The sequence below is a fragment of the Pholis gunnellus genome, assembly GCF_910591455.1.
Source record: "Pholis gunnellus genome assembly, chromosome: 2".
Lineage (NCBI taxonomy): Eukaryota > Metazoa > Chordata > Actinopteri > Perciformes > Pholidae > Pholis > Pholis gunnellus.
In genome coordinates this window covers 4,913,185-4,928,573 of record NC_136536.1, presented here as the reverse complement: position 1 = coordinate 4,928,573, position 15,389 = coordinate 4,913,185, and the positions used below count along the sequence as shown (strand labels likewise).

Below are 15,389 nucleotides of genomic sequence, written 5' to 3'. Positions count from 1 at the left end.
GCGGGCCCGTGGTTTGTGAGGCTGAGGCTATAAAAAGCAAATTAGCCTCAAAGGAAATGTTCCTTGATATTTATCTAATAGACTAGGTCTGCAGCTCTCGCTCTAACTCCTAGTTGAGACACTGTTATGTCTCACGATAAGGGAAATAAATGTCATGAAGGTGAAATTGTTGGTCCTTAAACCTGACCTGATCAGGGGGTTTGTCCGTGTTAGTCAAACTGTGATGTGTTGCTGTGTGGTCTAACATGATGTGCTTTCACTCTTTGTGTATGTCTTTCTGAGGTAATAGACACAATAGTTAGTCGACTGATCCGGACTCTAAAGTGTGCGTCATTGTCCATGAGAATCATACATTCGTGGTAGTATTTTTGACATATATTTTCGGCGGTATTGCTCTCCACAGACACTACATTGTTGTGCAGAGGTAGAAGGGAGTCAAACTTCTCTGACGCCAATCGGTAAATATTTTACATGAAAAACACGTTGCCACTTTGTCTGCACTTTAATTTGCAGTGACAGCGTATGTTGTCTGAAATTTTGTATTGCAGTGCAATTCGGGCTGTTTTTAACGAATGATCCTCTGAAAGCCAAAGTAACTCGGGAACTGAACCGTAGCATGTCCTGCACCTCTACTTCAATACGTGCAATACACTCAGTGAGTCATGTTGAGATTGGTTCGTACGCTGTATATCATTATTTGTAGTTTGTTGACACACAATGATGGCAAAGACTAGGGCTGGTTTGTCTAATGTTATTAAATGTTATGTTGCAGGTTTCAACTGACATGTCATATTTAAGAAAATGATGTTCTGTATTTATGTAACTTATGGACAGACTGTGTGAAGTCTTTCAGCGCACACACATAAAGCTTAGTACATCAATATTCTTTTTTTTTCAGTAAAAGCTTTTATCATTATCTTTTGTACTAGATGAACAAAGTAATGTTAAAAATAGGACAAGTGGTGAAGGGGTACAGAAGGTAATTTTGTATCTATCCATGTGTGCTTACAAAATGGGTATACATTATGTTGTTTATTGATTTATTTATGGTAAAGAAGTCAGACAACACCTCCGGTCATTTCACTAATCGTTGTTTCTGATTGTTACTGTGGCTGTGAGGCTCCAGCTTTGCAGTATATTCTGTAGTAACTCGACTTATCTCAGAGGGGTAAAATGCTAATAATATTAGTTGACGGGTTAATAAATGATGGGAGAAACATGGCTGTCAAACAGCCACATAACTACCACTCAACAATGACAATCACGGGCTTCTCTATACTACATTGGATTTCTATCTGTGTTTCATTTGACTGTGAACTGAACATGTATGGCAAGTCTTTTCTAGTTCTATGTTGGTGTGTGTGTGTGTGTGAGAGAGAGAGAGAGAGAGAGTCAGGTTTGGTGTGCAAAATACAAATATGAATGTTATCTACTTATCTATTGTGAGACTGCATTGCCTGATCTTTTCTGCTGTCTTTTGTTACTGTTTGTTATATTAAAAAATAAACTGACATTCACCTTTTGTACGTCTGCATTTTGGGGTTTTATTAAGTAAATTACGTCATAATAATGCTGCTGTTATTATCATCCTACTTAGTATAGTTATAGGATGTGCACACAGGTTTTAGTTGGGTCTGTCTTAAGGTCAATTGTGCATCGGTTAGAGCAATGGTTCCCAAACTTGGGAAACATTTTTACCCCTGAGAAGTGTTCAAACGGTTATTGTATGAAATATAATATAAAGTAAGATAATCCTTCACTAGTCCCAGCAGGGAAATTTACAGGATTAAAGCAGCATATAGTAGTGCAAACAAAATACATAGTAAAAAAAGACAAGATCAAAACATGTATTATAAATAAGTAAATAACTAAAAAACAGTAAAGAATATTAACTAAGTAAAAAAGTTAAAAATCCACAATAACAAAAATATAACTAAAAAAAATATTACAGCCTTCACTCAATTAATTAAACTACTTATAAAAAGTTGGCAGGTTTTCTTTTCGTCCCTTCTGAATCATAACCATAATCTTAATACACACTCCCGCACATACGGTGGCGGTAGAGGACCAAATTGCAACGGCAAAAAGAATACCAGAATTACCAATCGCATATTAAAACTGTCCCTTCACGGGTTCCGTAGTTCTCCTGGGTGCCAGTGCTATGTATTCACGCTGTAGGTAATACATGTGTTACTGGACATGTCTAAACGGTTATAGAATCATATGTCTGTCCGTTGAACGTTACAATGTTGGCGACGTTGTCGAGGGTTAAAAGTGCGCGGTGGCTGTCTCCGGACACACTTTTAGGATACATACTAGCACGAGAGGTAAGAAGGAAAGAGTCGAGTTTGATCAGCTGTTCTTCCATACCGGCGGCGTGGAGGCGGAGGGTCACCGGGGGCTTCAGAGACGTCAGCACCTCCTGTTCGCTGCTCTCCAAGGTCCGAGGAAACCCGAAGAAGAGAGAGCTGTCTGAAAAGAAGCTGGTAAGAATTTGAGCTAACGCGTAATTTACGTTGTATATAATGTATTCCCCCCTCCAAGCTAGTGTTTTGTATCTGTTCTGTATGAGCGACATAAACAGTGAGAATACATAGATCCAAGGTGAAGATGGAGTCAGCGCACTACTTAGTTAAAGTGATGTGCAAATACAATATAATCTTCCCTATCCTTCAAGTTGCCTTCAAAACAAAGGCAAATATATTCTTATTTCTTTTTTAGAGACACAAAAATCACATGAACATGCAATTAGATAAATTGTCCCCTAAGTGATGCCCAACAACATCTCCCCTCGGAGTTCGACATTTCCCATAAGAATGTACTACTGCCAAATTAATCTACAGCTGATCCAGTGGTGGACGTTTTGCAGTACACCTTGTTAAAGCAATAAAAACTATATAAATACAATTCTTTTCTGAATCCATCCTCTTGTTGTTGATGACTCGCAGTGTGGATTTGCCAACTGTCTGATATATTTTTCTGGATTTTCTTCTCGTAGACCCGTCACTTTGTAGACCACCGTCGCGTGAAGCTGCTGGCTGGGTCAGGCGGTAAAGGGGCCTGCAGCTTTCACAGTGAGCCGCGGAAAGAGTGGGGTGGACCAGACGGAGGCAATGGAGGTGATGGGGGAAGCATCATGATCAAAGGTAAGTCCGTCAAGCAATGTGAAGTCTGTTTTACCATGCATGTTCTACAATCTCCCCCTCCTGTCTTTAGATACCGCTACATTTCCCTCACCATGTCAACACAGTCCCTGACAGAGATCGCTCCGCTTGGCACCAGGTCAAAACGAGCTGCCATCATTAATTCCTCATTTACTTGCTTTCAGCGGACAAGTTCGTGAAGTCGTTGGCGCAAGTGGTTCCGATTTACAGGGGAGAAGATGGCCAATCGGGGGGAAACAAGAACTGCTACGGCAAGAATGGCGGCCCAACTTGTATTTCCGTGAGTCCACGAATTACATCACAAATGACTGTATGGATGTAATTTATGAACACTTTGGGCACATTTGCCTAACTTTGATGTGTTTTTTTTTTTTATTCATAAAAAGGTACCGTTAGGCACCGTCGTGAAGGAAGACGGAGAGACAGTTGTGGACCTTTCTGAGCACGGCCAGGAGTATCTGGCCGTATTTGGAGGGGCCGGTGGGAAGGGGAATCGATTCTTTCTTTCCAATGAGAACCGAGCCCCAATGACGGCAACCCCGGGAGTGACGGGCCAGGAGAGGATCCTTCAGCTAGAGCTCCGCACCATGGCCCATGCTGGCCTGGTGAGGAAACAAGACGCTCATGTTTGAAATACGCATTGCCGTATTGCTTTTCAACCCCAAAAATGGAATGAACTGATTTTCTTCTTCTTCTTCTTATCATCAGGTGGGGTTTCCTAATGCAGGGAAATCGTCATTGTTGAGAGCCATCTCCAATGCCAGGCCTGCTGTGGCCGCTTACCCTTTTACAACACTCAATCCACATGTAGGAATCGTCAACTACAGGGATCACGAGCAAGTTGCAGGTAGTTGATTTGAAGCAAACCATTAATATATTATAGAATCATTATTATTCATTATTTAACCAAGGTATGAGAACGTTTTAAAAGGATCTCTCTTTGTATAATTGGCAGCTTTTTTCCTGAGTAATATAAGCGCTCCTCTTTCCCCTCTGCTCTGTGTAGTTGCTGACATCCCAGGCATCATTCGAGGGGCCCATCTTAATCGAGGCCTCGGCATCTCTTTTCTGCGTCACATAGAGCGCTGTCCGTTCCTCCTCTATGTTCTGGACCTGTCTACTCCCGAGCCCTGGACCCAGCTTCAGCACCTGCGTTATGAGCTGGACCAGTATGAGCCTGGTCTCTCCCAGAGGCCTCAGGCCATCATAGCCAACAAAATAGACCTACCCGGGGCCCGGGAGAAGATCGAGACTCTGAAGAGCCTCGTCACCCAGCGGGTCATCCCCGTGTCGGCTCTCACGGGTCAGAACACAGAGGAGCTCATCCTCCACCTCAGAGAGCTTTATGACGGCTACCTTCAAGGAGAAGGCAGTGGGGAAAGAAAACCCACTAGGTGGTAGTGAAAACTATGTCCTCTCTTGCTCAAGTGATATTTGTATTGTATATATTTGTACTGGAAGACATAGAATGTATTCAAATTGCTCAATAAATATATAAATCAAAAAAAGTTTGTATAAGTTTATTAATGGCTTGCAGCATGGTGCTCAATACACTGAAAATATCTGAGATTTCTTGAAACCTTAACAGCTTTATGCTGCACAACAAAGGGGACACGTTGCATTTTCAGAGAAGAGGATGCACTTTTAAATGTTAGGATTGACAAATGCCTGTCTAGGGTCAGTCTTTTAAAATACATAAATAATACAAATGCAGTCAATGGAAGGATATGTGTGTATAAAGATGGTTTTGAGCAGAAAAACATAAAAACTGTGGGTTTGACAGGGAACCACCACATCATTTACACAATTTGGTACTTTTCAGACAAAGTTGTCGCAATTCCTAATCGAGCCAGCAGAGTGCGTCGCTCATATACTTTTCTTTTTTGCCATTTAGTCAAAGCTCTGCAGATAGTCCTGAATTCTCTGCAAAGAAGCCTGAACATGGCATTGAACACATGCACGACCGAAAGAATATAAAAGCTATACCAGCTTTCCATTTTGATCACACACACTGATAGGGAGTGGTAGGCAGTGCCAAGCATGTAACAGATGAGATCAGGCTGAGGGTACAGAGTGGTGCAGGGATGACTTATCTTCGCACTGGTTCCCTTTACAAAAAGCCAATGGGGGGTTTTCCATTGGATTTGGGCTTATTGTAGAAAATAAGCTCTGTGGCAAACACAAGTTTATGACACTTACACGTTCTGTTCAGCAACATCATTTTACCAAATGAATTGGGATTTTTGAAGCGTGATTGCAATGATAGAAATAACAAGCTATAACATTAGGATACAAACAAACTTCACCGCGGTTGCATGAGCTTGAGTTGGCGTGATGAAGTTTAGTAGTCTCATTAAGACACTTAAAAGCTTCAAAATTCACAAGAGGGGTATCTACTGGTTTTATATTGTAGAACAAAACATTAAAATCTCTCAATCTTGTGTTAACCACAGATCTTATTTCAGGCATCTAACTAAAAACCCATACAATAAACCCATTAACTTCCAGACGAGGGAACTGGGTGCAAAAATGCTAACTGATTTCCAGTTTTTATGACACATTCCTGCACCACTCCTCTATTGGAAGATGCCTGACTGGAGTGAAGCCATGTGAGAGCTTCCAGCTGGTCAGGCCACTGCCACACAAAGATGACATAAACCCCTTTGCCGCACCAGGATCACAGGTTCAGTGTGTACCAGGTGGTCACATTCTGCTGCTCCCTTTGTTTTGAAAGAATGCTACAGCACTAATTTAGAGACACAGCTCGAGATCTCCCACCTGGTATGTTCCTCTCCTTACGGACTCTGTGGGAGACTGTGTGAATATTATCTCAGGTATTTGCAGCCTCAGTCTACATCAAGATGTTCCTCCTGGGAACCCCCCCCCCCCCCCCCCCCCCCCCATCTGCAGAGCCACATGTGTATGCATTACACAGATTAGTACACAAGTATCTCTGCCATATGACAGTCCGCACCTTTTCCAGATGGTGATGCAGAGGAAAGATAGTCCCATACGACTCCAGCTCCTTTTCACCAGATTCATAATAATACGCCACACCAACAAATACAAGATGAACACAATTAATTTACATTGAAAATGGAAGATGAACATTTGGAGTAAGAGCTTCTCCATGTCCTCCACGCGGCCTTTGATTAAAAAGAGAAAGCAACAAAAACATATGCAGAAACAGAAATAGCATCCCACATGTTGTACAAGACGCACTGTAGTTTGTAAGGGTCATCTGATTTGACAAACTGTTTATGCTGAATATGCATAATGCATTTCGTATGCATTGAAAACATTCTAAGATGTTGAAAAATAATAATACTTGTGGAATTGATTGTGATTGTTTTAAGTATAAAGTGCAGTATAAAGTATAAAATCTTTTGTGTTTAAAGTAATCGAAAATGATTCAGAATAGATTGCAATTTGTCAGTAACTGACTACATTTCTAAATAATCTCACCCAAACCCTGACTGCCTTTCACGTTTGTTTCTATCTCTATATTTTAGCGATGCTATCACGGTCACATATTATGTCAACGGACAGAAACATAAACACCTTTCAAAGCCGCTTCTGTGGTGGTTCACGCTGCAGTGACGTTAGGTGTCTCCAAAGCCTCACTATAGCGGCTGGTAAGAAAAAATGAGTGTGTTCACTGACCTGCTGTCTGTTTGCTGTTGTGGAGCATCCAGGGAGCCCATCTTTCCGAGGAGAGAGCAGCCGACCCCACTGTCAGCAACACGTTGTCTCAGTTTACGCATATTCGTTTCTCAGGAGCTGGTAAACCTGGTAGTTGAGGTCAATGACTGTCTTGGACAAAAACAAACTACAACGGGATGGTGATTTTGTACCGGCCAGAATGTGTGCACATTGGAGAAGTTTGCCAGAAATAAATAATAAACGTACTTAGTGGGGCTTTGTTTGTTTTGGAGTTATTCTGCCCCTTAGTGGCCAAAATGTGATCATGCTGCTATAAATACTATGAAAATACACTTTTTTAAATGTATTTCTTTCTTTATGTATGGTAACTGAAATTATTAATAGACGTGATAATGTCATATGCATTATACAGATAAGTACACAAACCCACACCTTGTCCAGATGGTGATTCAGACCTAGCTGGTGCCGTATTCAGGCCCATTTCCCTCACTAATCCAATCCTCTCATGTTGAGTTATGGAGAGAAGGAGGGAGCAGACTTCATAACTGTAAGCCAGATCATCAAAAAAATATAAACATGATGCCAGAACAGCTCTATTAAGTAGCCCACATGGCAGTCATATTACATGGATGTGCTCTTATTAGTCGTTGTCTAATTGTTTTTACTCTGCCATTTCCTTTAGTGCAGGATTACTGCATAGTGTCTCTTTTCGTTATGTGGTCCTATTTGAAACAAATTCAGGTTTCACTGAGAATTATACGTGAATATGATTAACATGAGTACAAATAGACTTACAGTACGTGACTTTTAATGGTGGAACATGATACTCTTCACCTGGTAGTATCATGATACTCTTCACCTGGCAACAACAGATCATATTTTCACCTTTAAATACAAATCAATTAACGACAGCTGGCAAATTAAATACAACACTGAGTCATTGTTCTTGTTCTGATCACACCCGTCTTTGAACTATCCCTTCATTTTGATCTCAACTACCTGTAAAGTTGTTTGACCGCACCATGACATCATCACACCACAGATAGACATATAAAAACCTGGCAAAGTACTCCAAACCGCCTCTTAGGTAAGGCCACATTTTTCCATGATAACATGCACACAAACACACACACACACACACACACAAATAATTACACTTGCCGGTATTGAGGCGGGTAAACATGACCTTTTAAAAAATATAGAATATATGACTACTTAAAAAAAAAAAAAAACATGTGGAAATGTACCCACATAGAAGCTCACTCATGTATACACACACACACACACACGCACACAGAAACAAAACTGGCTTGACAAGCTGGCAGTGCAGTTTCATGGAATTATGAATCAGTGGTTATCAAACTTCCTTGGAAGTGCTTTATTGACACACTGACACACCTTCATACTTTTGAGACTCATATAGAAGATGCGGATTGGATTTTTCCCTCTCTAAAAAAAACATTGTCAGCATTCCAAGAAAGGACTTGTTGTGAATACACGAGCAGACGGATAGACGGTACCATGTATCAACAGCAACGGCTAAAACAATGCATGAAAAAAACGTCCTAAAATAAGTCTTAAGATATCCCCAAAAAAAACAATATTCAGTTGAATGTTAAAAACATATTCAAAACACTTTTTCCGTCTACCACGTTGACTGAAAATGTTCTGCTTGAAGTATTGACTTTGAGCTACTGTTGTTACAGCCGTGTCTTCATTGTAAACGCAGTGTTTAAAATCCTATCTCCACATAACATGGCCCTGCCCCACACACACCCAGTTTCATACCCGTGGCATATCATGTGCCGCTGCAAAGAAAAAAATGGCCTCGTGATATGGTATAGAGTAAAGTTTTGTGTACATTTAAAAGCAGTTCATTCTAGTTCAGAGCATTGAACTATGGAAATGTGTGCCTGGTATTAACTAAGTTCTAATTTTCGTATTTTCTCCTTGTTTTGTTTATTTCCCCGCCATCGCTGGCATATAGAGAATCTAGAGAAGATAAACTAATCCATGGTAAAAAAAAGTATCATAACTCACAGTGAGTCACTAGATCACTTTAAAAGCACCTTATAGCATGTCCAAGCAACATTTAGGATTAATGACTCGATCGAAATATACAGATATGACGGAGTGTTCATCTCAGGCTTCGTATGTTATTGGGGAGGAGGTTTTGTTCTGTGGGCAGCGCTTCCACTAGGCATGCAGATTGAGGCCAGACGATTGAATTTGGAATCCAGGTTCAAGACCAAGTCTGGGTCAAAGGAAATGTCAGGGACGGAGGAGGCATCGGACTCAAAGTTGGCCCCTGCGTCTCCCTCCTCAGCATACACATGAGGAGCGTAATCACCCAGCTCCTCTCCTTGTGCCTCGAGGTTGGACAGATTCTTTAAAATGCAGAGGAGAAAAAGGAGAATGTGTTTTATAAAGAGAACAAGAATTACCTTAGGTTTGAAAGATTGATTCAACTCGTATCATTACCTTATTTAGTATTTTGAGCAGCATTGCAGAGTTGAATACGTTATTCTCTTGATATGCTGAATATCCACTGCGTCCATTCCAAGTCTGGGAATTCAGAAGCAGATAGAGATCTAACTTAAAACGTCAAAGTTCTATGGATATATTGAAATAAATGAAATAATGGAACATTTCACAGGAAAAGGGTTGGTAGTAGTGTAGATGGCAGATACCCCACGCATAGAGCTTCTGGTAGATACCCCACGCATAGAGCTTCTGTCAGATACCCCACGCATAGAGCTTCTGTCAGATACCCCACGCATAGAGCTGCTGGTAGATACCCCACGCATAGAGCTTCTGTGCAGATGTATCATTCTCGATGCTCCTGTTGACTGGAAAATCAAATAAGGTAGAATTTAAATAACTGCAAATGTCACGGTTGAATAAAATTCTTAATATTTGCCTTTTTAAACTTCGGCGTGTGCAGGATCAACTCAAAGTAAGCTATAGTACCATGTTCATTGTTATGAAGGAACTTGTCACCCAGTGCAATGGGATTTATATTTGAGTAACGGTGGAGCTCTTTTAATGGGATTTGTATTTTCCTTTATATATATGTTGCCAATTTTTACAAAATAAAAATAAAAATCACAACAATAAAAATACTAATAATAATTTCTGTACCTGATTCAAATTGTCCCTTTGATCTGTTGAGATTTTAGTTGGGGCCATTCCAAGCTTCGGCTGGCCATTTGACACAACCTGCAAAAAGGCAATTTCAATTAAAGTTAAGACCATACATTAGTATCTGAAAAACAGTAAGTTGTGCCCTTTTTTATGATGCATAACAGATTAAGAAAAGTTTGCTTCATAGGCTTAAATGAATGTATATTTTCCATCACTTACTGGTAATGCTGTCATTTGGCCGTTTCCTCGGTTTAACGGCTCAAATACCTGTTGACAAATTTAATACATCACTTACGATTTTACAACAAGTCACACTTATATTTATATTTCATAAAAGGAAATATAGGAAAAAATATAAAGATATGAAGAAAGAATATACGAAAGAAAATGATGTAAGGATTTAAGTGTGTGTGTGTGTGTGTGTGTGTGTATTTTGTATTTGACAATTATAACTCTGCAATAAAAGTATTTACTTTGCAGTCAGTTCCCAGTTCCTCAGTGTTAGTCGGCATCAGATGTTGTTCTGTATCTTCGACTGCCATCGACTGCATCTCTCTCTTACATGACAGCAGCAAAGCCAAAAGTAGCACACCTGTGATAAAGAAAACACACACAAATCAAACCGTACAGTCTCATGTCCCAAATGAATCTTTTACCTGAGGAAGGATCAACATGTAATAAAAGATGATGTCAGTTTCATTTAGGAGATAGTGTTCATGTGTGAAAACAATTTAACTTTTTAACTGAAAAAAAAAGACCTCATAATCCTCACAGAATATTCACAATTATGAAGATTTGTCCTACCTGCAAGCAGTAGCATTACAAGCAAAGCAGCCCCAATCCCTCCTCCTCCGAATGAGGCGCTTGCTTTGCGGACGCGACAGTTTGGCCTCGCTGGGTCTTTGCAGTTACACACAGTAACTGACAGGTTGTGTGCAGATATCTCGCCCTGACGGTCTAACACTTCCAGCAACAACTCATATTGTCCTGAAGGAACTGTGGGCTCTTTCACCAGGTTGACTGAATACCCTGTACATCCAAAACAAATCAAATCAAGGTTCCTTTCTACTAGCAATGATCTCGGCTACGTTTTGACGGAGCTGGAGTTCACCTTGCAAAGGGTCAAGCTTCCACTTGCCCTTCTTCTGATCCCGGAGCCTGAAGGTGAACGGTCCACCGTAGGGCTCTTCATCCGGGTCCACGCATGTGATGTTGGCCAGCGACAGTCCATCAGATTGGCACATGTCTATGTTGCTTGCAGCCAGGTTTGGGGCATTGTCGTTCTCATCTGTAATAAGGATTTCCAGGGTTCCAGTGCCTGTCAATGGAGGCTGACCTGGTGACCAAAAACACACGTTGTGCACTTTCAGTAATGTGATAAAGAAATTGTGATCAATAACACATACCCTGTGTAAATGCTCCTGTAGTTCATACCATTGTCGACAGAAAGTATTGTGACCGTATAGACATTGTCTTTCACAAAGACCGACTCTCGGTCAATGATCTTTGTAGTGGTTATTTTCCCAGTCTTGGGGTCCACTGAAACCCAATCAGCTGGATCATCTCCCTTTTTGTAACTGAAACACACTCATGTGGTGTTAGACATTTTCAAGTTCTCTATTAATGTGGAATACTATTGTTCTCTGAGATGTAGCTAGTATCTTCGTGACTTACACAACTGCGTTGGCACTGGCTCCGTCAGGGTCTCTAGCTGTAAATGTTACCAGATGCTTTCCGGCCTCGACGTTCTCAACCACCGTAACTTGTTTTTTAGACGGATGGAAGATTGGAGGCTCGTTGACATCCTCCACAAACAATGTCACTGTGAACTGGTGGGTGGTTGTACCAAGTGTCTCTGTCTCAGTGTTTACTTTCCAGAGACCAGTGTTGCTGCGACGCACCACCTTACAAGAGGAATATGGGATCTCATTCTCTACACTGATAGTCACATTCTGAATGTGACCTTCTTCGTAGTCCAGATGCTGAAAAAACAAAAGTCAAGTAGAGATATATTGAAATTCATCACTGGTAGTCTGCGATTTTTTTTCAATGCAGTGCAAAAAGACTAAAATCGTATGAATTACCACATTCAAGGAAATACATTTAAGTATCACTCTCTTTGGCAGAACTATATAGATCTATATATATATATACATAGATATATATACTGTATAAGACTCTGCTGTAAGTTTCGTTTCACAATAGTCACTTGCTCGCCCACTGACCAATCACAGCACACGCTGCATCTCACTGCAGAGCTGCTCCTGCAAACTGAGCTGCACGTAATGCTGATGTGCTTATAGGCCAGCTAGCAGACTCTGTCACATCAAAGAATACGCCCAACATGTCAAACTAAAGATCTGATTGGTTGAACACTACGACAATCAACAATATCGTCCCCATTCACCTAAACTAAAGGGATTCACTCGTGAGTCTGCAGGCCTGGGGCCTCTCTTCTTACCTAGAGACACAGAGGTGACATCTGATTGGATAAAAGCTCTACTTAAAACAAGCTGCACTGGAAGCAGAGCCACTGAGGAAGACAGTAGCTGTGTAATGAGAAAATAAGATAATGGGAAAAATATTTGTATAAATTATGATACATGTAGTGTATTTAAATTATAAAATAGCTATAACTTTGTGATTCTGTTTAGGCCAGCAGAGAAGGCTTTGCAGGCCCTAACGGCCCGCCACTGACTTTTACCAAATCATAATTGGACTGTAGCTTGAAAAGAAGACAACATACCTTTTCCACATACAGTAGTCCTTCGTTTGTCTCAGGATCAGTAGTGATTCTGAAGTGGTTGTTTGTCTTTCCTTGAATTTTAAACTTGGCTCTCCAGGCCGCTGTTCCTCTGCTGTCTTTGTCCGCAACTTGCAGACGTTTAACAAGAACATTTTCCTCTCTTTCTGTCACTCTCCCGGAACCCTGGAATAAAAAATAATATGCTTTTTTATTTTGAAATGAAACTGTTCAATATTTCATTGCCTTCCCCGTGAAGAAGTAATGGCTCACTGTTTGTCCTGTTATCACAGGGAGATGGTTATTCCCATCTTCTATATTGACTATGACGGTGCTGGAGCTGGAGAGCTGCAGTCCCTCTTCATTGCCTTTGGCCTCCACTATAATGGTGTATTTATCTACTGTCTGGTCGGTAAAAAAAAAAACAGCCACTCAAAAAATATTAGATTTGACTATATTATTCAAATTTAAGGAAATGGAAGTTATGTGATGAACAGATTTGATATTATTGATGAGAGAATCATGCAATGTGTCCTCTCACCTCATGGTCCAGACACCCTTTAAATGAAATGGTTCCAGTAAGAACGAGCTGGGTTAAATCGAACTCCAGATCAGATGGCTCAGGATGGACTGAGACTATTTGTAAATCAAATAGTTGATACTTCTTACTTCTGTCATCATCCGTTGCCCGAACGGTAACCAGGTCTGTGCCTGTCGGTATCAGAAGAAATTAGTTGTTTTATTTTATGTTATCATTTATCAACATGATTAACATGAGAAAAAGAAATAGCAGGTTACCTTGTGATGTTGCCTCTTTTATCCTGGTCTCATACATGTCATGGTCAAACGTTGGAATGTTGTCATCGGCGTCGATAATCAATATATCAATACCCAGCTGCATGTCTACGACGTGACTTTCTCTGTCAAGTGCCTCGAACGTTAGCTGTCATGGAAATGTAAGAATTGTGAAATAATGAAACCCTCCACTGTGCTTCACACACACACACACACACACACACACACACACACACACACACACACACACACACACACAGGTCCAGTAATAATGCTGATTTATTAAAGTCCTTCAAACCTTTATAACTTGGTACTCCTCAAAGTCGACAGGGCGGTGGACTGTAATCACGCCTGTGAGTCTGTCGATTTGTAATACCCCCTTGGGCTCCTCTTCAACACCTTGACCGTGTATATTGAAAAAGGGGAAGTCCTTTTCAACTTCAACCTGCAGGGAGTAGAAACACAAAAGCAGCGAATTTTGCAATGATCTTCCTGCATGTTGTCATATGTAGCCGATACGACAGATAGATACTCACGGTGCCCAGGACGTATGGATAAACTCCATTGTAGCCTTCATCGATGCTGAAGGAATCAATGATCCAGTTTCTCTTTTGCCGCTTCAAAATTACTGAAGATGACGTGTGGACTCCCACACACTGCAGAAACACATTACTCATGCCAGATTAGGTACATTTAGGAGTTTTTTGTAAGAGTAATTATTTACAAAGACACAAAACAACTTGTAATTAAACTCAAGTCACTCAGTTTGTTGCACAACACCTCTTCTAGAGCAGTGCTCGGTGAAAGGGACGAGATCAAGTACATTATCTATAATCTATAATGTTGACAGAAAAATCTGGGTCTGCTGCATTGGTTGTCATTATGATTGAATGATATTTAATTTGTACTTTCCAAATTGACCATACTTTATAGCTGTTCTGACTGTTGACCTTTATATTTTCAACCCTTCTGTCCAGAAATACTGACACTTAAGATAAATTCTTACCAGCATCAGGAAAAGCCCGAGGTGTATTGTCTCCATAGTTAATCTAGATCATGTCTTTTTTAGAGTTATTTCCTTAGTTGATAGCGTAGTCCTTGGATGCAGCTGAATGGAAGATTAATTGCATGCCAATACAGGTTCCGGCTGCATTGCACCTGTGAGTGGCAGGGCCTGTGTTACCATAATTGATCTCACATGAACTTTTATAGGTCTGTCTTGTAGCAGCTGGGTGTGTACAAAGTACTGTGTGTGTGTGTGTGCGTGTGTGTGAGAATATTTGTTTGGTCTGTAACACTTTCTGCTTTCTGTTTATTTCCAGTGAAATTGGGAAGGGCTGTAGGTTTCAGTCTAATGGTGTTTGGCATGGGGTAATTTGAAGTCATGGCCCCAGGTGATCTTTCAGCAGCATCCTCTCTCCTAGCTTGTATGTAGTCTGCCTTTCTGGAGACCAACTTTGGAAGGAGGAGTTGAAGTCCTTTTAAGTGGCCCTTAAAGTCCTCCTGTTCACTTTTGGGGATCCATACTTTCCACCGACTGTGCGCCTCTGTTGCGGTCTTTACCAGTCCTTGCAAGTGGTTAAGCATGAATTCATATGCCTCCTGGTTACAATCGGGCCGCACGGCAGCAGCACGGTCACACTTGCCCTCTGCTGCTTGAAATGCTGTTGACAATTCACTCTTCCCAAAGTTGACCCAAAGTGCTTCCTGAATCAGACCTCTGGTCTCCTTTAATTTCATATGACACTCATTGGAAGTCCTTGCTAGGTTGGCTTTTTGCTGTTCAGTTAATACAGCATATTCTCCTGTATCCAGCTCCACCTCCAGTTCAGCAATGAATCCAGCCTCCACATCTACATTTGTTCCCATGACTTTCTCAG

The 15,389-nt window shown here is 40.9% G+C and overlaps 2 protein-coding genes across 2 annotated transcripts; one reads left to right on the top strand and one right to left on the bottom strand.

Moving 5' to 3' along the window:
- The first annotated feature begins 2,185 nt into the window (after positions 1 to 2,185).
- On the top strand, positions 2,186 to 4,665 carry mtg2 (mitochondrial ribosome-associated GTPase 2). The gene is made up of 6 exons (XM_079177646.1): positions 2,186 to 2,486; positions 2,999 to 3,146; positions 3,329 to 3,444; positions 3,551 to 3,769; positions 3,873 to 4,011; positions 4,171 to 4,665. The coding sequence occupies exons 1-6, from the start codon at positions 2,247 to 2,249 to the stop codon at positions 4,563 to 4,565; spliced, it is 1,257 nt and encodes a 418-aa protein (XP_079033772.1). The 5' UTR covers positions 2,186 to 2,246; the 3' UTR covers positions 4,566 to 4,665.
- A 3,044-nt stretch (positions 4,666 to 7,709) lies between these two features.
- Positions 7,710 to 14,701, bottom strand: LOC306708946 (cadherin-like protein 26). Its single transcript, XM_079176926.1, has 17 exons — positions 14,516 to 14,701; positions 14,046 to 14,165; positions 13,808 to 13,954; positions 13,513 to 13,657; positions 13,256 to 13,425; positions 12,988 to 13,119; positions 12,718 to 12,900; positions 11,646 to 11,953; positions 11,406 to 11,548; positions 11,083 to 11,307; positions 10,776 to 11,000; positions 10,445 to 10,563; positions 10,191 to 10,238; positions 9,969 to 10,046; positions 9,518 to 9,676; positions 9,309 to 9,392; positions 7,710 to 9,214 (listed from the first exon to the last, which is right to left on the bottom strand). The coding sequence occupies exons 1-17, from the start codon at positions 14,549 to 14,551 to the stop codon at positions 8,984 to 8,986; spliced, it is 2,553 nt and encodes an 850-aa protein (XP_079033052.1). The 5' UTR covers positions 14,552 to 14,701; the 3' UTR covers positions 7,710 to 8,983.
- Between the last annotated feature and the right edge of the window lie 688 nt (positions 14,702 to 15,389).